Source organism: Monodon monoceros, unplaced genomic scaffold (assembly GCF_005190385.1).
Source record: "Monodon monoceros isolate NGI ecotype Baffin Bay Population unplaced genomic scaffold, NGI_Narwhal_1 Super_Scaffold_20, whole genome shotgun sequence".
Taxonomy (NCBI): Eukaryota; Metazoa; Chordata; class Mammalia; order Artiodactyla; family Monodontidae; genus Monodon; species Monodon monoceros.
In genome coordinates, this window is record NW_021703777.1 from 11378658 (window position 1) to 11402533 (window position 23876).

General features: G+C 33.2%; 1 protein-coding gene across 2 annotated transcripts in view; it reads left to right on the plus strand.

Annotated features, from left to right (window-relative positions):
• The window catches only part of GRID2 (glutamate ionotropic receptor delta type subunit 2), a 1355616-nt gene that overhangs the window by 251319 nt on the left and 1080421 nt on the right, over positions 1–23876 (plus strand). For both annotated transcript variants that reach the window (XM_029236088.1, XM_029236089.1), the window contains exon 2: positions 1968–2123. In XM_029236088.1, coding sequence (XP_029091921.1) covers positions 1968–2123 — 156 coding nt within the window. The remainder of the gene's footprint in view (positions 1–1967; positions 2124–23876) is intronic.

The following is a 23876-nucleotide window of genomic DNA, read 5'->3' on the forward strand; positions in this document are numbered from 1 at the left end:
CAAGCTGACACAGTAAGCCTATTAGACACTCTGCCTTCTCTAGCAAAAAGTAATCATTTCTTGCTTTCCCATGGTGAAGCCACATAGGGTGGAGAGGTCAAAAGGAACTTGCCACAGTTGTCAGAAATGGACATAGATTCATCCTTGCTTTATCATGAACTGACTCTAATAATGCATGTTTAATATCATAATTATCTTTCGCTAGAAGACTTGGGGCTTCAGCTAAAGAATTATTAAATCAACAAAATTGACAGATGTAAAGTGTGTCTGCTTCTGTTTATACATATATGTGTATTTGTGTGTATGTGTAAACATATATATGCATACTTGTGTCTGCACATATAGTGTCTTTATCTTTTCATATGTGTGTATAATACCTGTATTATATTTATATGTGGAAAAAAGTCATTTTTATATACACATAATTTTATTTCTTCACACACTGTAATGAATATAGTCAAGAAATATGTGTTATGTGTATATGGATGTGGATGTGGATATGTACATATACAGTTATTCCTTTATCATGTTATTGACCTTGAGGTATATGTCTCTTTTTGTCAACAGGGTCTTCATTAGGTTTATTCAAAAACACAAAGAGTACATTGTCCCAATTATTTATGATTAAAAAGTAAATAATTAAAAAATGTGTGCTTGCTTAGAACTGGAAGAGTCAGAATGAATGCAAATAAAGTATGCATGGCCAGATAGGAAAGAAACTCCAGATGTGCTGTAAAGTCAGAATCCCTGTTAGAACACTTTTATGTCTTTTGGGTGCAATCCTGGAAGGCAGTATCCCATAGTGATGTAAAGCAAGGATGTTGGAGTAAGGAGGCAAAAGCTCTGGCCCTTATTGTGGAACCTTAGGCATATTTCTTGCATGGAATCCTAATTTTTAAAACTGTATGTGTGTGTAGTAATGTACATATCACATAGTTATTTTAAGGATTAAATTAAATACTGTAATATGAAGAAAACAGTGGAACATGTTAAGCTTTGTTTGGATTATATTACAGTATTCAAAAAAAGAAAACACTAGCATGTATTGAGACATATTTAGTTACCACAATTTACTTACATTTCACAGGCATAGTATCATTTAATACAGTTAATAATCCTTACAGCTGGATATTATTTTTACTATTAGATATTACAGATGATGAAATGTGGAGTTTAGAATTTGAATCCCTTGCTCAAGGTCATATACTTAACAAATGTCAGAGTTAGGATTTGAAATCAGTTTACTCTTAGAACTGGGATGTTTAATCAATACACTGACAAACACACAGTCAAATAAAAGTTAGCCACAACTCTTATCATCATCATCATCATTATTACATATGAAGGAAAAATGCCATAATTATTCACTAGAACTTATGTTAGTTCTTCAGGAAATATGTCTCCATTACTTCTGCTCAGAGATTTGTATGTCTCTAAATTTTTAATAAATATTATGGAATTTACTATTGTAAAAGATACTGAAACTCTTGTTCAAGAAAAAAAAGAAAGGAAAGAAGGAAGGAAATGAAAAGAGAAAAAGTAAATTAAGATCATTGTAGAAATTTGATTCCTATTTATGAATGGACTCTCAGAAAATTTCCTGATTTTTCTCCTGTTATTCAGAAAAAAAAATTCTACAAGTTATGAATTCTTAAAGATCTCATGGCATGAGACATTCAGTGTATTTAACCACTTTGTCCTGCAGAGGCTTTTTGTATCTATTATAATGATTTCCCGATACTCTTCCAGCAAAACACTTTGATGTACTATTCATCATTTCCATTTGGGAGAACTAACTACATTCCTGCTTAGCTCTCACACTGCTTCCAGTACAATGTGTTTCAGTAATGAAGTGCGTGCTTTAATTGAAAGTGTACGTTTTTCAATTCATAAGTCTCTTTGGTGTAATTCCGGAGGGCATGACAGATTTATGTTATTGTTTAATGGTGATACTCACTTCTTTCTAGGAGCAATTTTTGATGAATCTGCCAAAAAGGATGATGAGGTGTTTCGCACAGCAGTTGGCGACCTCAACCAGAATGAGGAGATCTTACAGACTGAGAAAATCACATTTTCGGTGACATTTGTTGATGGCAACAACCCTTTTCAAGCAGTTCAAGAAGGTAAGGTCCATCAGCACTCCACTTTTTATTTTGTTTGTTTCTTTGGTTCAATTCAAATGGCAATGAAATTAAAAATTTAAAATGCCGTTAAACATGGGCATCATTTTTGCATCTTTGCTGCATTGTTTTTCTTTTAGAGTATTTGGTAAATTTTAATCCTGTATTCCACTTCTGAAAGGGCAGAGTGTGGAAAGTTATTGTTTTAATTGAAATATAATATGAAAATTGTCATAAATATTTGTAATAAAAACTTTACAACATTTTATGACTTCAGTATAAATGAAGCGTTCCTTAAAAATACGACTTTCTATCTGAATTTTTACTTTTGTCTTCTTTGAGATAAGATAAGGTAAGAAAGGAATTTTTGTACTTACTTAAATTTACTTAAAATAAATTTATTTACTTCCTTTGTGAAGGAAGTTTTCCTTCTCAAAAGTTTTCCTTTTGAGAAGGAAAACTTTCAGACACTACATACAAATGAAAGATTTTGTGCTGGGATCCTAACATACTGACCTAGGCTATAAATTTTTTACTCTCTACAATGTGCCAAATATTAAAGCACTTTTCTCCATTCTCTCTATATACTTGAGTGAATTAAAAGTTTTCATAGGTACAAAGTCATACAAATACAAATTATTTTTATTATACTGGAAAGATCATTTATATGAACAAAGGTTTTGATTGAAAGATCATACACTAATAAAATTCTGGTTTTGATGCTATTATTCTAATGAAATATTTAGCCTTTTGATTGGCAAAGTAATCATTGTCCATGAAAGTATTTTTTGTTAATCTGTTTTATATTTTATTGTGATAATATTTAGACTAAAGATACTAATACAAAATTAATTTAGTTAAATGGAACATTTCTTTTATTAAAAACTTAAAGAGGATTTGGCAGAAGAAAATATGGACAAGATATTAAATGGAGTAAAGTTTGACAGGAAACTTTTTAAAGAAAAGTATTGAAGGGGTAAGGAAGATAAATGTTTTTAATTTAATGTATCTGCATGATATACAGGTAACCTTTTTTGGAATGTGTTTTTGATCAGTGGCATTGGCTACTATCAAAGCTTATTTATGCTTATTTCTGTCAGTAAGGGAATGGTTAGAATGATTAGTGATCTAATGGATTTTCCTTCTTATTAATTTGATGGAGTGAAAAAATATTATTTTAATAAAATGAACAGAAATGTTTTAAGTAAAAGTTGTTTTTCAATAAAATACGTTGTTCATATTAATATGATGGAATTTTAATTTTAATAAGTAAACATCAATTTAAAAAATCAGATTAATAGAAGCACCCAGTTATTTTCTTACATTTTAAATCAGAATTATCCGGGGAATTTGTAACTTTAAATCATGGTTATGTTGATAAATTTTCTATAGAAATGTTTAAAAACTGTCTAAATTAATGTTAGAATTCATAAAGCAGTCTGCAAAAATAATAAAGTAGAAATTGTGGAAAATACCCAATAATGTAAAAGAATATATACACTAAGAAGTATATATTATTCTTTAAAAGAAGTATCTATGATATTTCTTTCTCAACTATTAGTTTTATTGACTGGAATGAGAGCAGGAAAAAATTAGGACTGACTTACTTTTGTGACTGTCTTCTTATTAACTACATATTAATAATTGTAAATTAACTTTGAAGACGTGCTAAAATATTCATGCTTTTAAAAAATCCACTTTGACTGAAAAAATGTGGATAAAGCAATGGAAAATAAATACAATGAGCAGAAGGGAATTAGAAAGGCTGAATAAATATGCCCCTCACACCTTTTTAGAGACTACAATTTGAAAAACAAAGACAATTTTTAAAGTACCACAGTTAATCCGTTTACATATTGCTTTGTGTAGCCATTCTGCTGCCAGCTAAATTCTGGAAACAAAAATATCTCTCAAAAGAACTATTGTGACTTGAAAGAATTTGTGGACTGAAAGAAAATTGAGAGAGTAAATAAGTTTTACGTTTCCAAGGTAGAGACAGCTAGATATTTGTCAAGAAAGAATGAAGAGCTTGACAATTTGCCTGATGGGTTTTGATACTAACAGGATGTTCTGGACCAGTTATTTTGATGGTCTGCTCTGGCTAATGAACCTGAAATAAGTTCTAGGAAACTCTGGAGCTAATTTGTTTCTCCATTCAGTATCAAGAAAGATCTCAGCTAATGTTAGAAGTAAAAATACTTCTTTCTAGAGCTCTTATTGTAATTGATTAATTTGCAAAAATAAGGGAAAATATTCAACTGAAAGAGAACAAAAAAGTATTCTGGAATATTTTCTTAAATGTTTTGAGGAGGTATTTTAGAAGAAAACTTCAACTGAACCATCAAAGATGGCCAACTTTTCTATCATCATATCTTGGCTGCAATACCATTAAAATCTATAATAGAGGTCCTTAAATCAGCTTATTTGTTTTTTACATTGTAAAGATGGACACGAGATTCAGTGATATCATTATTACCAATTGTTTATGCATTGGCATTCCTGATGAACATCTAAAAGTTCATGGTTTTGAGCATGGTTTTGTTGTGATATATACTATTTATGTTCGTGGGTTTTAGATGGCATGGATCAGTAGAAAAATACCAATCTAGTTGATCAGCAGCAGTTGCATTGTATAATCCACTCAGTTCATAGTCATCCTTGGTTTTCCTCATCTATAAATAGTGAAGAAATTAGAACACAAATGATGTATTTTTAAGGTGAATTTCATCTCTATAGATGAGATGTTACACAAATCTTTAGAACAAATTTCCAGATTTAGATTCTTAAAGGATTATAGAAATTATAATTATTCAGTTTCTCTTTAGAGAAGTCTTCACATTGCTGAAATTGCCTCCTAGTTTTTTCTGTGGCTGACTTCAAAATTGATTAAAGGATATATGGTAGCTGTCCTTTGTTCTGCTACCTCATCCAACTATTGACAGCAACCCAAAGAACTCATTACTATCACTGAAATCCAGAAAGGGTCTTTTGTAGGTTTAGTTGACCTGGACCAAAGCAGCTGTTGCTAGATTTCTCTCCTTATATCTCTTTTGTAGATTGTTTCCTCTGTGGGACCTATATACTGGATATAATGTAGATACACAAATGGCTGGTGTGAAAGGCACTTCTGTCTCTACTGAAAGCAATAGCTTATATTGTTAGCTCTTAATTGAGACCAACACCACTATGGGCCACGAAAGGTGGGGATTTATAAGAAAATAAGGTCAGGGAATGTAAGGAGAATGCATTTGTAAAAATGTTCACATTGGAAGGTGAATGCAGAAATATGACTGCATGTATAATTCTTGCATACATCAGATGTATCAGGAGATATATTAAGCACTGTTGATACTGAATGGCAAAATTCAGTTAAAACATTTTGAAATAATTATTAGGAAAAATACCTAAAAATGAAATGCATAGTGAAAAGAGTGTAAGGACAGATTTATACTGTAGAGTCACAAATGATTCTATTTGAAAGAAAAAGGAGTAACTATCATAATTATTCTCCTTTCTGCTGTGTTAAAAACCATTATAAACAATATAGTTATAAAATCTGCTTTTAATACAAACAGCAGTCATGATTAAGATTGCTCATCTTCCAAGTTGCAGCCTGGTCCACCTTTAACTTACTCCTTTGCACACCAGGACGTGAACATTGATTGCTCCCAAAGAGTCTTGTAAAAATAGACTTCTCATTTTAATACAGTGATGATTTCAGTTGGATTTGCCTCATATATCTTACAAAATAAAACTACTGTTAAGTGTAAAACAATAAGACTGCTTTCGTTTATGGTTTCTGAAATCAGTCTCATTCCTTTATTTTTAATATACACGTATCCGTATCATGTGTGTAAAAGGGATGACAGAAGAGTAGCAGAGCCATAAACAGTATAAGGAAATCTAAGTAGGAGAAAGCACTTCTCTGAAACACATCACAATTCATTGTGAATATTTCTGGTGCCATAGGCTAAATCTGAGTTCAAAGAAGATGTAAATGTAAAAGAATGATTTATGTGGCTGCACTATTTGATGCTTTATTCCAGGGCTTAGTCTCATAATTTATATTCCTCTCTGCTTTAATAAGATATTTTTACTGTGATAAAAAAATCTGCTAATTCCAAAATTCTTAGACTGAATTCTGCAACTTTCCTAGCATAGGTTTGCAGTGTGTATACCTCATCAGCCAGTGTTTCCTGGACCAATTTTGATAACTCCAATTTCAGCTTATTTTTTTGAATTGCCTGACAACTGAACTTGAAAATTAGTGGCTCCAGGAAGTAAGAAAAAATCTCTGAACATCCTGTAGTTATAATTCTTCTCATTCATTCATTTCTTCATTTTTCCCATTTTTTCATTCCTTCTTCCCTTTCCACATCAAGGTCAGTGTCGTACTTTGTCTCTAGGTCCAACGCTCTTTATGTAACTGGTGCCTAACTACACGTGTGAAGGGGTAGAGGAATAGTGTTGCAGCTGACCGGCCATCTTCAGACACTCACAAAGCAGGAGGGATTCTCGATGTACATTTGGTGGCTGTCTGGACCACCTGATTCTCTCCATGAGTCTGGGATGTTTAGGTTGGTCAGTTCCCCAGTGCCAAGTTCTGGATCACTTTTCTCCCTACCACCACTTTCTAAGGACTGGCCTATAAGATTTGGATTCAGAATCTGCTTATTGTGTGATCTTTAGTACTTATCATCAATGTAATATTAAAATATAAAGAATTCTGTATCTGTTAGGGACAACTCAGGCATGCATTCTTTTAATTATCTCATACTCTATGCCTTTCCATTAAAGAATTGCCCATCAGGAAGGATTAAAATAATATGTATTTGGAATCTAATTTTGAGGGTACTCAGTGAAATCAGTGTATCCAAATACTTATTAAAAACCTATTACTGTCCCAAGATTGGGCCAGCTACAATAGGAGATAGCAAGTGAGAGGAAAGAATGTCTGCCTGCAGGAAGCGTAAACATGTACCTGAGGTGGGCTGTGGATTTTTAGAGCATGAAAAGACATTATGTGGTTGCCTTCTACGTATAACTTGCGTTTTTAATTGTGTTAATAGTAGAAAGAAACATGATGTTCTAGATTTTTAAAACATTTCTTTTTCAGAAAAGAGAGGGAATTTCTTTTTTAAAGAAATTCAGTATTTTAAATATAATTTTATTGAAGATACACATTGCAAAGCAAAATTTTATTCTTTTTTCTGTGTTGTACTCCCGTATTGGTAAGCCTTTCCCTTAAGTCATTCAACACCACACTTTTAAAGTAACAGATCTCTATTACTATGAATAGATTGAAATACAGATATTTATAGGTCTTTATATCATAATTTTATAGCCTTTCTGCTTTGGGGCCTTTTACCTACTATCTACAATTGTGTACTGTTGTGTAAGCTACCTCATAAAATATATATTTTAGCAATGTGTGCTGCTCTGGATCCTGTTTTATTTAGAAGAATCTTTAGCAACTTTCTATGAAAGCTGTGTTTAATGGAAGTAAAGATGTATCCTTTGGTTGTTGCTTAAGTGTTCTTTCTTTCTACCAAATATTATTCTTGTAATAATATCATACCCCTTTCTTCTGTTCTCTTGCTACCTCAATGGATAGAGTGCATGATTATGGAAGCATAATTCAGTTTTTAATCGGCCTTTTATGATACTGATTTGGTAAAAGAATCATCTATGTGTCATAAAGTGACTCGGAATATATGGCTTATGAGGTTAAAAACCACACTTATGTACACTCGGCAATTGTAATGAGTCATAAAAATAGTTTGTTCATGTTGACAAACCAAAAATGACTTAACTATATTCAGAATTTAAAAACTATCAGTAATATCCAACTTTCACATGATCCAGTCTACTTGCTTAATTTGAGAACAAAAGTAATCCGACTTTCTGTTTTAACATTTAACAACTTCTTTTTGCATGTACCTGGCAAGTATTGTTAGATTTATGGGAATCACGTTATGCATAGTCTTGTAGTATCCATACAATATTTTGTCAAATTATTTTGTAATTTTCAAAAGAATCATCATCGAAACACTTGCTTTTAAAAGCAGGACACACAAGCCAATGTGCAATAGGTAATTGCATATTCTGGGAAAAAAAGAATGACTCAGCAAGTACTTTTGGGGTGCCTCTAAGCTTTCAGCCTTGAGGAGATTACTCTGTATAATGTTGCGCTCTCCACTGGCTGCCTTATAATCTTAACACAGTTAGCTTAACCTTTATTATCATGTGTTAGATCCTGACCTACAGGTTCTCCTCTTCCTTTTGACTTCCAATTACAGTGCTTTGTAAAAACTCCTCATTCATCCCCTTTTTGATCCTTGATTCTTCATATTGTACTATGTTCACTCACAATATCTACATTTGGTTCAGTATGTGCTTTAGTTTGATACCATTTACACTGCTTGGGGGAAAAAAACATGTAAGCGCATGGGCCATGGAATTAGATAAATCTGCCTTTATATGAATGCTGCTTCATCTCTTATTATCTGTGGGACCTTGAACACACCTATTGTCTCTGAGCCTCAATTTATTCATAAAATGGGGATAAATACATACTCCATAGGAATACTATGATCATGTGATTGTTGTATGATGAGTACATGGGGTTAACAATTATGGTTTGTTCCTCTACTAATCTAAATGCATTTTAATAATAGTGGAGTACATGATGACTTAGCACCATTGCATGTGTCCATCATAAATTTACATACCTTCCCAAACATCCTTTACCACATGTATTGGTAGTTCCCATGCATACCATTGATAATACTAAGCTTAATAACTGCCTAATCAGTGTCTTTTATTTTCCCCCTCGTTGTTCCTTATCAAGATCCTGAATGGTAGGGTTGTAAAAATGTTATATAAATTAAATGCTTCTGTTTTTTTCTGTCTTCAGGGGATAGTTGTGCTAGTCAGCACAGGAAGATGAGAATTACACTTGTAGTGTAATTTATTTGGCAAATAGTAGTGATATTGCAACATGTGTACTTAGGGTTGGGAGGATTTAAAATACCTTGTTACCATTTCTGGGAAGTAGAGAAAGCCTGTGGGGACCAAATTAAAGCTTTCTGATGATTTGTGTAGGCTTAATACAATCAGTGAAGTAAATAAGGCACTGAGTCATAACTAAATGGAATTCAGTTGTAGAGAGGCATAATGTTGTAGAAGAGTGATATATGTGAAGGTCAAATATAGAAGTGAATTCAAGGAAAACTTTATACTTTGAGAGGTGCATCGTCTCTGGTATTTTGAGTTTATTTCTGACATGATGGTTTAAAAGGTTATCTTTCTATGTTCTGCACTTTTTTATTTCAATATGGGCAAATATTAACTCTAAAAACTTGATCATTGGTTTCTTTGAATTTCCAGTATTTTCTTCAGTAACTCATAATATCATGTTATTTTCTCAGGAATTCATGGCTCATTTCAAGACATACTTGCCTTTTGGTCCCTGATAGCCTAACATAATATGATAATAAAATGGCTAAGCTCATTCCTTAAGCTGTATTTTCAAACATAAAAAAGACTGAAAAACATAGAAAAGACATAAAATGTCTATTATACATGAGGAATATGTTTCAAGGTAAAAAATAAATATGTTTTTTCAGAATTTTTTTTTTGGGAAAAAGAAACTGTTCTACAAATCAAAGTCAGATATGATCTTTGTATAGAAAATGTTTTTGAATAGAATGACTTTGAATAATCAGTAATAATTTTTGTACCTTACTTTTGAATTTACATTTATATAAAATCAAACAATATGTTGAGGTGGTCCTGTGTGCTTATTCATATTATTAAAACTGAGCACGGTGTAGGTAGCTCTGATGATAGAAAGTTACTAGGGGATAAAAAAAAGAAAAAGGTGACACATTCTTATTGGTCAAAGAGAAACTGACACATCAGCCTCATTCTGTCTGCTCCCAAATCCTGTTCTTATTCTGCTACATTAATTTGTCAATAATCTTTATGTTTGAAATTTTTGAGTTTAACTTTTTGTTGTTTTGAATTTCTAGGTTATTTTGCCCAGTTTAAAGGAGTTTTACCTGTATATTAACTCATCATATATATACATTTATATACGCACACCCATACAAATATATAGGCTTATATTAAACTATGTCTATATGTTATATACCATATATGCCATGCATGCCATCATATATATAAACGTGTATATGATATATACCATATATATTATATATATTATATCTCTATCTATCTATCTCAAAATAAGTTCACCAAGCACTTCCTTCTTGTGGTAATCCTTCCAAAGTTGATTCATGCTTTTCATGGGTAATTTTAACCCCCTATTTACTATATCTGTTACAGTGGAACCAGGCAGGCTTGTTGTTAAACCACCATTATTCATTATCAAAAATTTATGCCAGGGCTCCATGAGAGCACAGAATGAATCACTAGTTTACACTTCCTTTCCTTGGAAATTGCTTAAACCTTAAATATGAGAAGGGGAGACCAACTGGAAGAAAACTACGAATCACCAAGAACAATTCATTATTCTTTAAAAAATGAAAATGACAAGTGTTCATTTATTTGTAAGATACATTTAATGCACGAGTCAGTACACTGTATTAGGAGTTTATACAGATGAATGAGATAAATTAACCTCAAGCACCCAAGGAATTTATAATCTAGTAAGAGAGATATACAAAAAGAGCTAAAGAAGCAAATAAATATTCTTTTTTTTTAAAGAGTAGAATGGCATAAAGCAAAGCAAATGATACTGTGGTGATACTATGATAACAAATAACAGGTGGGCTGTGTGTGTGTGTGTGCAGTTTAAAACCAGGAGTTCATTTTTGATGGAGTGATTATGGAAAATACAAAAAGGAACATTTATGCTAAGATTTGAAGTTGCCAAGTAGCTAGCCATGCAGATAAGAGGAAATAGCATTCCAGGCAATTACATATGAGAAAACCATTTGGAGGCAGGGCTTGCTCCATGTGTTTGAGGGATTTGATTATCTTTTGAAGACTCAAGTTTTTATTCTGTTGCTTTGCAAATGTTTATTTCTATCAATGAAGTCATTATTTGCTGGGTAGCAATGTTATTCATGAGTTCATTACCCAAATCTGCTTCAGTTTTTCCCTTTGGAAATGGAGTGTGTTCTAAAGGAAATTCTGATGGTCCTGCAGGTCTCACTGACATCTGGGGCATGGGGATGTCATTCTTAAACCCTTTGGGATTTGAAATTCACCTGTCTGTAACTGATTTTGAATATAGGTATGGAAACATTTGGGCTTTTCATATAAGTGAAAAGGAAAAAGGAATGAGGTGAAACATTAAAAAAGAAAGAATTTTACTCAATTTTCCTGGTCTTTTAATACAGAGTAATGCACAGAGATACATTAATATCTGAAACTAGGAAAGAAACATCATTTTGTGGCTTTTATATTTGCTGTATACTCTTGACAAAAGAGCATCATTTGGAAAGCCCAAGAATGAGAAGTGGCATTTACTTATAGCTTATTATATCCCATGAGCTGTTAGAAGTGCTTCATTTTTTTCACCTAATCTTTATACTGCCTTATAAGCTATAAGGCAGTATAAGTTACTCTTACTAGCTTTTGACAGTTGAAGAAACTGAGGTGCAGTTAGGTGAGCTAACTGGTCACATCTGAGACCTTTAAAATAGTTCCTGGATTACTCTGGTTTCTGTTTAAGAATGCTAATTAGGAGTCCCAGACATATATCAGTGGGAAGAGGAGAGTGAGTTCAGGGTATTTATTTTCTGTCTCCTGTGTGAGGTCACCCTGAGCTGGGTGTTTACCTCAAACCAAAGTCACGCTTTTCTAAAGGCAGCCTGCTCTTTATCACTCTTATTCAGAACTCCACAAATTTCTCTCCTGTCTATCTATCCTTTGGGCCTAAGACTGGTTACTACCTCACTGCTACTACCTCTGAATTCTTGTACTACTCCTCGTTTTTCTGCTGCATCCCACCCATATCTGTGTAATTTATGTCTTTGAAAAATAAATCCTTCTCAAATTATGCTGTTTTGAGTTTGCCATTGTTTCCTGTTGGGATTTTAGCTCATATCAGTACTAACTACTACATTCAACTGCCTATGTATAAAAGCTCATCTTAGCTCACTCTATGTGAGTTGATGACTTGTTCAATCTAATCAGGAAGTGTTATCTGTTGGAATGTATTATTCAGACTAATGCATGCACATCATATTGCAAAACTTAGAAAGAACACCTCACACAGACCTTTATCTTCTGTCTTTTACAAGATGAAATCTTCATGTTTGTTGGTATTTTAGCAGCACAACAAAGGCTGACTTGATGTTAAAGATGCTGAGAGGCAGCATCCCTCCAGAAGGGCATGAGATCTGACCAGAAGCAGGACTGATCTCCAAATGGCCACCCCACAGCATAGTCGAGTGACTTCTCTTGGAGAGAACATAATTCTTTTTACTTAAAATAATATGACAAATGGAATGAACTTGATGAAAACTAATGTTCCAGGTGTGTATCTTAAATGTCTCTTTTTGAAAATCCTCTACTTTAAGGAAGTTGTTCACAACTTCTTGAATATTTTACTCTGTTTTCTATGGGGAGAATTTCCTTATATCTTTCTTTTATTCCATTCTTTGTAGGAGTGCTTTATTGTACAAACTAGACTCCTTATTAAGTTGCTACAGGAAAAAAATGAAAAAACACATTTTATTGTTGGACAAATTGCACAGCCAAGATTTTTTGGTTACCTAGTAACTTATAAAGAGTAATAAGAAGAAACTAGCAAGTTACAAAAGAACTTTTGCATTTTATCTCTTTATTTCCCAGACCCATGGTTTAGTAGATACTAATGAACAGCAAATGGCCAAACAGCCGGCAGCAGAGAAAGAGGAAACATAGAAAAGGTCCACAAAAGCATAACGAACATTGTAAGATCCTTTATTCCTTCCTTCATCCAACATTATTCAGCATCCCAGTACAAGATAGTGAGGTAGAATTAGTGAAGAATATAGATGTAACTTAGGAGCACTCTGCATCTTTAAAGATTTAAACCACTAAGGAAGAAGAAATATATGTGCACAGATAACATAATTACTAGGCAGTGGTTTCTTGAGGAACAAAATACAAAATTCAGTAGAAAAAGATGATTTACAGCCTAGGGATGGTGAGTTAAGGGAGAAGGTAAAGAAGAAATAAAGAGGAAGAATAGTAAGGCATGCTTTCTACTCTGAAAGGAGAAAAGATCTAATCAGAGAAGCAGCCATGTTCAAAAATACATCTTTGTGACTGTGAAAGATATGATCTGGACGTGGGGCTGGACTGAGAATGGAAGCATCAGGCCACAAGGAAAGAAACGTAACTTTTCTGTCAAGGTCTTTGTCTTGTTCCCAGCTTCAAGATCACACCTTTCCAAAACCAGTGGTAGAATAGTGAATTCAGCATGGAGAAAGTCATGATTCAGCAAGTAAAATTAAGCATGAATAAAGACATTAATAATGACATCAGCCTTCATATAGCAAAGTCTTAGTGTTTTTTTTTTTTTTTTTTTTTTTTGGTAATGCAGCAGAAGTACTGAAAATGATTTGAGCTCAAAGTGGCTGCTTCAAAAGCACAATGCCTCCGCTGTGTTTTAAGAGCAAGTGATATTTTTAAAATAATTATTCCACATCTACAGAAGAGTAATTGCTTTTCACATTAAAGAAAGAGATAAGCCCTCAAGTTTTATAATATAAAAGTGTTATGCATATGCATTGGCTAATGCTCTCAGAGGATTTTTACTACACATTTGGCATTGTGTGCTGTAACTCAGAGTGTCATGGCACTGTGCTGTTACATGAAAACATGGATTGTTTCCTAACCGAGGTGGACAGAAGTAGGGGAAGAATAATGATATCCTGTTTTGTGGTTCTTTTATATGCGTAGTCTGTGATTACTCTCTTTTTTTTTTCTTTAAGTGAGGTAGTTGTTTTAAATTAAAAATATTTTTTATTGGTCATATTATTAAAATAGCCGATGAAGCTTGTTTATTTGAATAAAAAATGCTCTGCAATCTGTGAAAATCAGCATTCATTGTTTGTTAATTATTGATTAATTTATTTTTCCATCTAAATAAATATTAGCGCTTTTAATTTGCAAAATGCTATAATTATTGCTGAAAGAGATATCAAGAGAAATCAATGCGGTTTCTAGCTTCAAGTAACTTATGTTTAGCAAGTAACAGACATAAATAACATTAACATATATATAAGAAATTTTGAAACAAAGTGTAATCAATTATAAAGTTCTCAGTAGCAGTAAAATGAAGTGTTATGGGATGTCTAGGAGTGCTGATCTTAGTTTTATATTTTTACTTTCTTCCTCACCCACAGCTAGAAATAATTGTTTGTTTCCTACATGTTCAGTGTGACCCCAGTATTTGGTACCAAATATAACAGTACATTTGACATCATCTCAGCTTTGTTGCCAACCTTGCTATGCTGCTAATGTATGTGCATTCATTCAATTTATTTGATAATATTTATTGAATGTCTACTCTGAGCCAGGAATTATTTTAGGAACTCATCGTATATTAGTGAAAACATAAATATCTTGCTCTCTTGGAGCGTATATTCTAGTTGAGGGAACAACAAATTATATATACAATTTCAGGTTGAAGAGTTGGTATGAAAAATTTTTAAAAATGAAGCAGCATAAGAGGGTTAGTGATGATGAAGTTAGGGGTATCATTTTAAGGAGAACAGTCAGGAAAAGAGCTCTCTAAGAAGATGATTTTGAGCAGAGAGCTGAAAGATGACAGGGAGCAGGTGATGTGGGCCCCTCGGGATGGCAGAGAGTGTGTACAAGTTCTGGTAGTAATATCAGCAACTCGAATTCGCCTGTCTTCTCAGTACCACGTTAATACCTGATTTCCATTAATTGTGGACCTATTTTATTTTTGTAACTACCTGTAAATTATCTGGCTGGTACCTGTGGTCTCTTACATCTTCAGGCCCTGCCTGGTTTTTGCAAATTTGTTTTGTAACTTGAAGCCCTTATTTGAACTTCAGCCCTAGGATTGATGCCAGCCACCTATTTCCACACATTATAGATGCAGCCTGTCTGACTTTCTATTGTGTGTAGAAATCCTGTCAGCAGGCTTGTGAAGAGAGTCAGTGTACTTGCTAGTTACCTAAGCTTAATCTCTTTACCATCAGCAGTTTGTATGGATTATTGCTATTATCTGTTACCATAATTTGAATAAACTGTTTTCATCCACTGTATTAAACTGTTCAAAATAGATTCTTCTCCTCTTCCACGATAGCAGTTTTAGGTGGATCCTTACCCCTCACCCCCAATAGAAGTACATTTTCAAGTTTTCCTTGCAGTTATATAGAAGGCCAATAGAATGTGAGTTGAAGTATGGACAAGTTACAAGTCATTTCCAACTTAAAGACAAGCTACTTGCCCTAGACAACACTTCTCCCCTTTCAATGAACTGGAATATTGCTGTGTCGGTGACCCAGCTCTCACCATGCTGCTAAGGACTATGCACTAGCAGGTTTCAGAGGAATGAGACGGAAGGAACCTGGCTCTCCTGTAGAGCAGAGCTACCCTGGGTGAACTGTTATATATTAGCATAACTCTCTATCTTATTTAAACCTACCCTCTTTGGGTTTTCCTTGTTCCAGTAGGTTCAACCTTAGCATAACAATTCTAAGTACCTCTGTAAACATCTTACTATATGAGGCAGATATTCTACTGCTCCTGCTACCCTGGTGAGGATACCCAACTTTGGGAGAACGAAATACTCCACTTCTTTTTTTTTAAATTAATTTATTTAAAAAAAAATTTTAATTTTATTTATTTATTTATTTATTTTTATACTCCACTTCTGTTTTTTTCCCACCACAGTTGTGTCTATCTTCCTTTTTGCTGCTGCTTTTTCTCCTCCTCTTCTTCCTCCTCCTCCAGCAGATGCAGTGAGGTATAATTTACATATTATTAAATCCATCTGTTTTAAATGACGATTCAGTTATCAGTAGTAAATTTACAGAGTTGTGCAACCATTACCAAAATCCAGTTTTTAGAACATTTCCATCACCAACAAAATCCCTCATGCACATTTGCAATCAATCAATCCCCATTCCCACATCAGCCCCAGCCAACCACAGATCTGTTTCTACAGATTTTTTGCTTCCAGGCATCTGATGTCAACGAAATTAGACAATATGTAGTCTTTTGTGTCTGACATCTTTCACTTAGAAGGAGTTTTAGATGTTCATACATGTTGTAGCATGTATGAAGAATATATTTCTTCCAATGATGAATAATTTTCCATTGTAGAAATATCACATTTGTTTTTCCACTCAAAAGTTAAGAGACTTTGGATTGTTTGCACTTTTTGATTATTATGAAAAATGCTACTATGGATATTTATGTATAAGTCATTGTAAGGTCATATATATTTTATTTTGAGTCATAATCTACTTGGGCTGCTGTAACAAAACACCACAGACTAGGTGACTTAAAGAACAGAAATTTATTTTTTCACAGTTCTGGGCAGCAGGATAAAACTTCTAGTAGTGTCGGTGTCTGATGATAACACTCTTGGGTTGCTGCTTTCTTCCTTTGTGCTCACATGTCCTATTCTTTGTGTGTGCATGGAGGGAGAGAAAAAGCAAGGTCTTTGGTGTCTCTTCGTTTAAGGACACTAATCCTTTCAGATCAGGCCCCACCCTTGTGGCCTCATTTAACTTTAATTATATTCTTAGAGGCTCCATCTCAAAAATTCAGTCACACTGTGGGTTGAGGGCTTCAACACTCAGATTTTGGAGGGATAGAAACATTCAGTTCATAACATTTTTCTTGGGTAGATATCTTGGAAGGGGAATGCTCAGTCATATGGTAAATTAATGTTTAACTTCCTAAGTAACTGTGCAACTGTTTTCCAAAATGTGTACAGTTTTACATTCCCTCCAGCAATGTATGAGGAGTCTAGTTTCTTCACATCCTTGTCAGTTTTGTGAAACATATAAAGTGGAATCTAATTAAGGTTTAAATTTCTGTTTCTCTAATGATTAATGATACTGAGTATATTTTCCTGTGCTTACTGGCCATCTGTATATTTTCTTTGATAAAGTGTTTATCCAAATCTTATTTGTATTTAATTAGATTTTATGACTTATTTAACTTTAAATATTCTTTATATATATACTTGATAAAAGTTCTTTATCAGATATATGGTTTGCAGATATTTTCTCCCAGTCTTTTTTCCCTCTCTTCTTAATGGTACTTTTTGAAGTGCAAATTTTAATTTGCTGAAGTTCAGTTTATCATTTTTTTTCTTTTAAGTAGCTTGCTTCTGACATCATATCTAAGAACTCTCTGAATAATTCAAGGTCACTATGATTTTTCCTGCTTTCTTCTTAAAATTTTATATATTTATTTCCTTATATTTAGGCCTAGGAGCAATTTTGTATTTGAGTGTGGTATGAGACAGTATTTTGGCATGTGAATATACAGTTTGCCTACTCTATTTCATAGAAAGATTATCCTTTCCTTCATTGAATATCCTTGGCCCCTTTGTTGAAAATCAGTTGACCGTAAACATATAGGTTTATTTCTGAACTTTCAGTCCTGTTCACTTGATCTATGTGCCTGTCCTTATGCCAGTAACATATTGTAGACTTACAATAAGTTTTGAAATCGAGTAAATTCTTTTTCCTCTTTTTTCAAACTTATATTTGACTATTGTGTCCTTCTCATTTTATATAAATATTAGGATCAGCTTTTAATTTCTTCAAAACAGCTTTCTGGGAAATCAACAAGGGTTGTATTAAATCTATAGGTCAATTTGAAAAAGGTTGCCATCTTAAGAATATTGAATCTTTTATTTCATGAGCGTAGAATGTATCTCCATTTTTTAGAATGTTATGATTTTAATATAATAATGTTTTATTATTTTAATAATATTTTTTGCTTTTCACTGTACAAGTCTTATGCTTTTAATTTCTTCCTTAAGATATTATTCAGTTTCATGATACTGTGAATGGAGTCATTTCCTGTATTTTATTTTCAGTTTGTTCTTCCTAATATATAAAAATAATTTATATACAAATATATATATATTTTGACCTGGTCACCTGTGGCCTTGAGGAACTCAGAAGTTTTTCATGTATTCCTTTGGATTTTCTACAAACAAGATTATGTTATGCAAATGAAAAGTTTTAATCCTCCCTTTCTAATATAGATGGCTTTTAAAATTTTTATTTATTTAAAAAATATCTATTTTCATGATTACACTGCTTAGAACCTCTAATACAATGTTGAATATAATTTTGAGGCAAGAAAACCCTTCCTGTTTCCAGTGTTAGATGGAGAACATTTTGTCATTCACATTTGAGTATGAGTTAACTGTTTATTTTCCATAGAGGTCTTTTATCACATTGAGGAAATTTATAGGATTTATGGGAGTTTATCAAGGCCCACGATGACTCTCTTATCCCCCAGATAGCCTTGTTAAATTTCTGGCTAGTCTTCTGGTCTGTTGCTTGATCCAACTTGTATTGCAGCCTCAGGTTTGTAAGGTATTGACCTTCCTTAATTGTTTGATACCTAGATTGTTATCATTTTCTCTACTGCCTGTGAGTATGATTCTTTTTCCCCACATACCACCCCGAATCAAATCCTCAACCTCCTGGCATGGAAACTTTTGGTTTTCATGTCCTTCCCTAGCTGCTAGAACTGCCTTTCCAGTGGAACTGAGGAGTGGGGTTGGGGGTGAGGCTAAAATGCCATGGACTTACTCTTCTTAAATAATGTTCAGTATTTTTTTTTTGAATAAGTAATTTTCAATTTGTTGTATGCCTTTGGTTAGATTTAAGAACCCTGAAAAAAATTTTTGGTCAACTTTGTCCAGTTTTATCATTGCTTTTAGGGGATATTTGCTGAGCTTCACACTTTGTCATTTATGAAGCTCCACATCATCCCTCCCCCTTCTATAGTAGGGATAGAGAACTTCAGATCATAAGATTAAGATTTTATAGAGGAAGTATCACCTTAGCTAAAAAATTAATGGTAGGGAGTATATGAAATTCATTTATTAGAGTATTTCAGAAGGAGAGAAGAGTATCAGAAAAGTGGACTCTGGGTAGGGAAAAACCAATAGTTTAGTTTGTGGAACCTTATCTATTTTAAGGACCAGAAAAGGTTGGCATAGTAAATTAAAATGAGCTGGTAATAGGTTTTGAATATCAAACTAATGTTTCTGAATTTAATATCTTAGGAAATAGCAAAGAATGAGAAGGTTTGAGTTATGGAATGATTGCATTTTTATGTATATCTACGTTAGGAAAGAAAACAGCATCCCACAATATATAAATGATAGACTAGAGGTCAAGAATCTGAAATCAGGGAAACAGTTGGAAATCTGTTGAAATTGTCCAAATGGGAGGTAATAAGTTCTCCGACTAGGATAGCTATAATGGGAAGGGGAAAAGTGAACTGCTATGAAGCTATGCTGCTGGAAGACTTGGACCTTACTATAATTCTGGGGCCAGTACAAGGAAAAAAATCAAAGAAGATTCCTAGCTTTTGGCCTTTGGAACTAGACAAGTAAAAAAATTAATAGAAATAAGGAACATAAAAGGTAAGACATATAGGGTAAGTGTAAACAGTAGCTAGCACTTACTGAATTCTTAGTATGTTAAGGCATAGTCATATGAGTTTTACATAAAATATTTTGTTACTCCTCACACAGGCCTTTGTATATATTAGAAAAATAAGGTGGTGAGGTTAGTCAACTTTAACCAAAATTAAATAACTAATAAGTGTCAGAGTTGGAATTTTAACCCCTGTCTGAATATATATTTCAGGATATAACTGAAAAGTGGCACTGGGGCTCTATAGAGAAAGGATGGAGCAATGGTTTAACATCACTTTGTCTGGAGGTGAAAGTTAAAGCTGATATGGGATGAGATTACCAAAGAGCAATAGAGGGGAGGAGAGAAACCAATTGATGTATCATTGCAAATACTTATATTTTGTGAGAAAAGGAAATAGAGAAAGAACAAGTTTGAAATTGAAAGAGGAACCAGTAGAGATCATTATCCCCGAGGAGAAAACCCTTCTTTGGAGGGTGGTTATCTTTTTTTTTTTTTTTTTTTTTTTTTTTTACCTTTGCTTTGGGTCCGTATCACAAGACCCCACATAAATTAAATTTATAGTTTGATCCACTTAAAAAAATCTTTTAAAATTTTATTTATTTTTTTATACAACAGGTTCTTATTAGTCATCCATTTTATACACATCAGTGTATACATGTCAATCCCAATCTCCCAATGGGGGGTGGTTACCTTAACTGTCATTAAATGTTGTTTGGATATGGGCTGTACCAAGTCCATGGATTCTAGAGATGAAGAACCCATGATTAAATTATACAGAGAAGTTTCTTTATAGTGTTTGTGGTATTAATGGAAGACCAGCACAAGCAGTAAGGAGCAAGTGGATGGGAAGGAGTGGACAACGCCAGTAGAGTCTTTATTCAGTGTTTGATGGTGAAGTTATATGTATATGAATAGCTAGGATTCAGTGAAACATTGAACGTGAACACATGGGGGTATTTTTGAATTGAGTAGAAAAAAATCTCAAGGGGGTGGGACAGAAATTTATAAAAGCAATTTGGCTTAGTAAGGTGTTAAAAAGAAAGATTTGGTAAATCTTGAACTTTGACCTAAGGAAACAGTCATTTTATTGATACGGAGAAGGAAAGTTGAGGAAATTCACGGGAAGTGGTTATAATCATCTCAATAATACTTAAGGCAGTGGAACATTGGGGAAGTGAAGTGGAGAGTGGAAAATGTTTGGAAATGCTGCTGGGGAATGCCAATTAGGGATGGTTGAAAATACTTCTGAGTCATAGTAAGAATCAAACCGAGATTTCATAGCAAGAATCTGTAAGAGATTATGTAAGACCACCCTTCATAATATTCTCCAGCAATATTCAGAATTTGTCAGCATAATGAAGGTCACCATTTTAGGTATAAATATTATTTTATCTATATTTATGGTTAGGGATTATCTTCAGAAATTTCTTAAAATTATAAGAAATCTTGTGAGTGAATGAGCCATTAGAAAGGGAAAATAATTTCCCTTGGAATGGATGTATTTTCCATGTTCTCCTTGTTTCTGTTCAGTCCACATGTGAATATTTGAGGAGATCTGATGTTTCTGTAAAAGAGAGTGGTAAGAAAGGGAATAGAAGTCAAGAGTTTATAGAATTCTGCTGTAATTCTGTTTTTCCCTTGGGATTTTCCAGAGTTTATTTGTTCACAGTGAACACCAATCTCTTTTAAAAGAGAAGATTTCCCTAATTATTTAAAGTGGTATAGTGGAAAGTGAGTCCAATCTGGAGTCTAAAGCATGAGTTTTGTTTCTGACTCTGACTCTTAAGCAGTTTCTATGAGTAAATATTCCTGAATTGCAAAATGGGGATAAATAATACCTAGATGACTTCACAGATGTATTGTGAGATTCCAGTAAGTGATGGATTGGAAAGTCTACATGATCTATTAAGTGATGGCATTTATTTTTAAATCCACAAAAATCAACAGTATGCAGGCCCATGCTAGCCTGGACCTGAAGTTTCTGGTTTTTCGAAAAATATTTTGTTAGTTTGAATATATAAAGTTCAGCACCATTAGGAAGCTTTTGAAGATGAAAAATTTGTTGTCTAGGTTAATATTTAAATAAGCTCTAAAGTGATCTGTGAGAAGCTAATACAGTTCTGAAGATTTTAGGCTGATTGTTTAAAGAAAAGTTACAAGTTTTTATAAAAACTTCAATTTAGTGAACATGCATTAGTTTATATACATTGAAGCAGTATGTTTAACTGTTATTATGTTGAGTAAAATACGTTATTTTCTTTATATGATTAGAATGTACTGTAATTGCATCTTAATGTAAATACATCATATATATATATATGTCCAGCTTATCCTTAATGTGAACTATACATCACAAGAATAAACAGGCACTCAAGAAAAAATAGATTTTTATCTTCTCTCGCCTGGGTAATGAAAGAGACTCCTCCAGCTTATATGAAACATGGCTATATTATTGACTTAGTTATTAAATTAAGAAAACTATATGTAAACATGGAGCTAAGTCCTGGAAATAGAAAGATCTCTATCTATGATCACCCTTGCTCTGAGGAGATTTTATTCCAGTGGAATAAGATATATGTGTATTTTAGTAGTCAGCGATGGTAGTGGCATGTCAGCGATGGTAGTGGCATGTGTTCATACCAAAATAGTTTGAAGAAGAACTTAATTCTGTTCGTGTAAGCAAGATTTTTTTCCTTCTGCTATGATTTTCCTGGAGTAATTAGCATAGTAAACGCTGTGGCACCACTAACACCCACATAGTCATATTCCTTCTGTTTGTGTAAAAGGTGGCACCACTGAGTTGGAACTCAATATTTTCCATGAATGCATTATTCAAAAATACTTTATCTATGAACATAACTGACATTTTATACCATAAAATTGAAGATTATAATTTTTGCCAATTGTTTCCAAACAAACTGTATAAAAGGATAAGGGAGAATAAATATTTTATAAAGAAAGGTTTGCTCAGAATTATATAACCTTCCCATTTTTATTATCTTTTATTTGTTTAGACCTAAAGACCCCACAAAATTCCACTATATATGGAATTTCACCATCTTATTAAAAAAGAGAGCCACATGGTATGGCATAAATTTGTGGCTAGCATTTGGAAAACAAGTTATTCTTGAGCCATGTACATCTATGACAAAGTCCCAGATTTAGTACATTTAATTAAAATTAATATTATGGCTCATATATTAAAATTTCTCAGATTCTACAAAGACACGGGCTCAGCTCCAATTCTTAAGGCTTAAGTGAGATCAAATCCTAGTTAAGTCACATTCTTTACTAGCCCTGAACCTATAGATGGTAACTCTCTGTATAAGCCTCAATCTCCCCATCTTTAAAATTAATAGGGTAATAATAGACATGGCCATTTAAAGTGTAGTATGTAAGAGGAAGCTTTTTATAAAAATTAGAAAAAAATCATAAAAGCAAATGGTGTATAATAGAAACCAATAGCTATGAAAGATCATCATTCATCATCATAATTCTGACTTGAACTACTGAAAAGAAATGAGCCCATGCACAAATGACCATAAAGTAATAATAGTAAGCTTTTTACCTCATAGTTAACAAGGTAGTTTTAGAGCTTTAACACTTCTGCTAAAGAGAGGCTTACCCTCTATATAGAAACAAATTCGTATTCATCATATTTCTGACTTGAACTACAGAAAATAAATGAACCCATGTACAAATGACCATAAAGTAATAATAAATTGTCAGTTTTTTTTTTCTCTAGTAGTTAACAGAGCAATGTTTCAGAGGTTTAGAGTTTCTCCTAAAGAGAGGCTTACTGTCTCTAGAGAAGCAAATTAATATTCACCTGACTGTATTAGGTTTTTCAAGGTATATTGACACCTAGATTGCTTTTAAATTGACTTTAATGACCAGAGATTGGGTCAGCCTATAACCCCTTCTCTCAACACACACATGTACACATATGGAACACATATCTAGTAAAGCTGCTTCCTGGATTTTTCTACATGAAGCAGCACTGACTGTGGTATTCTGAACTTCAGAATATATTTTAGATAAATTTTCTTTTCTCCTTAAAATTCTATATGGTAGCAGCAACATCAGCAAATCAGCAGAATCACCACATTAACTA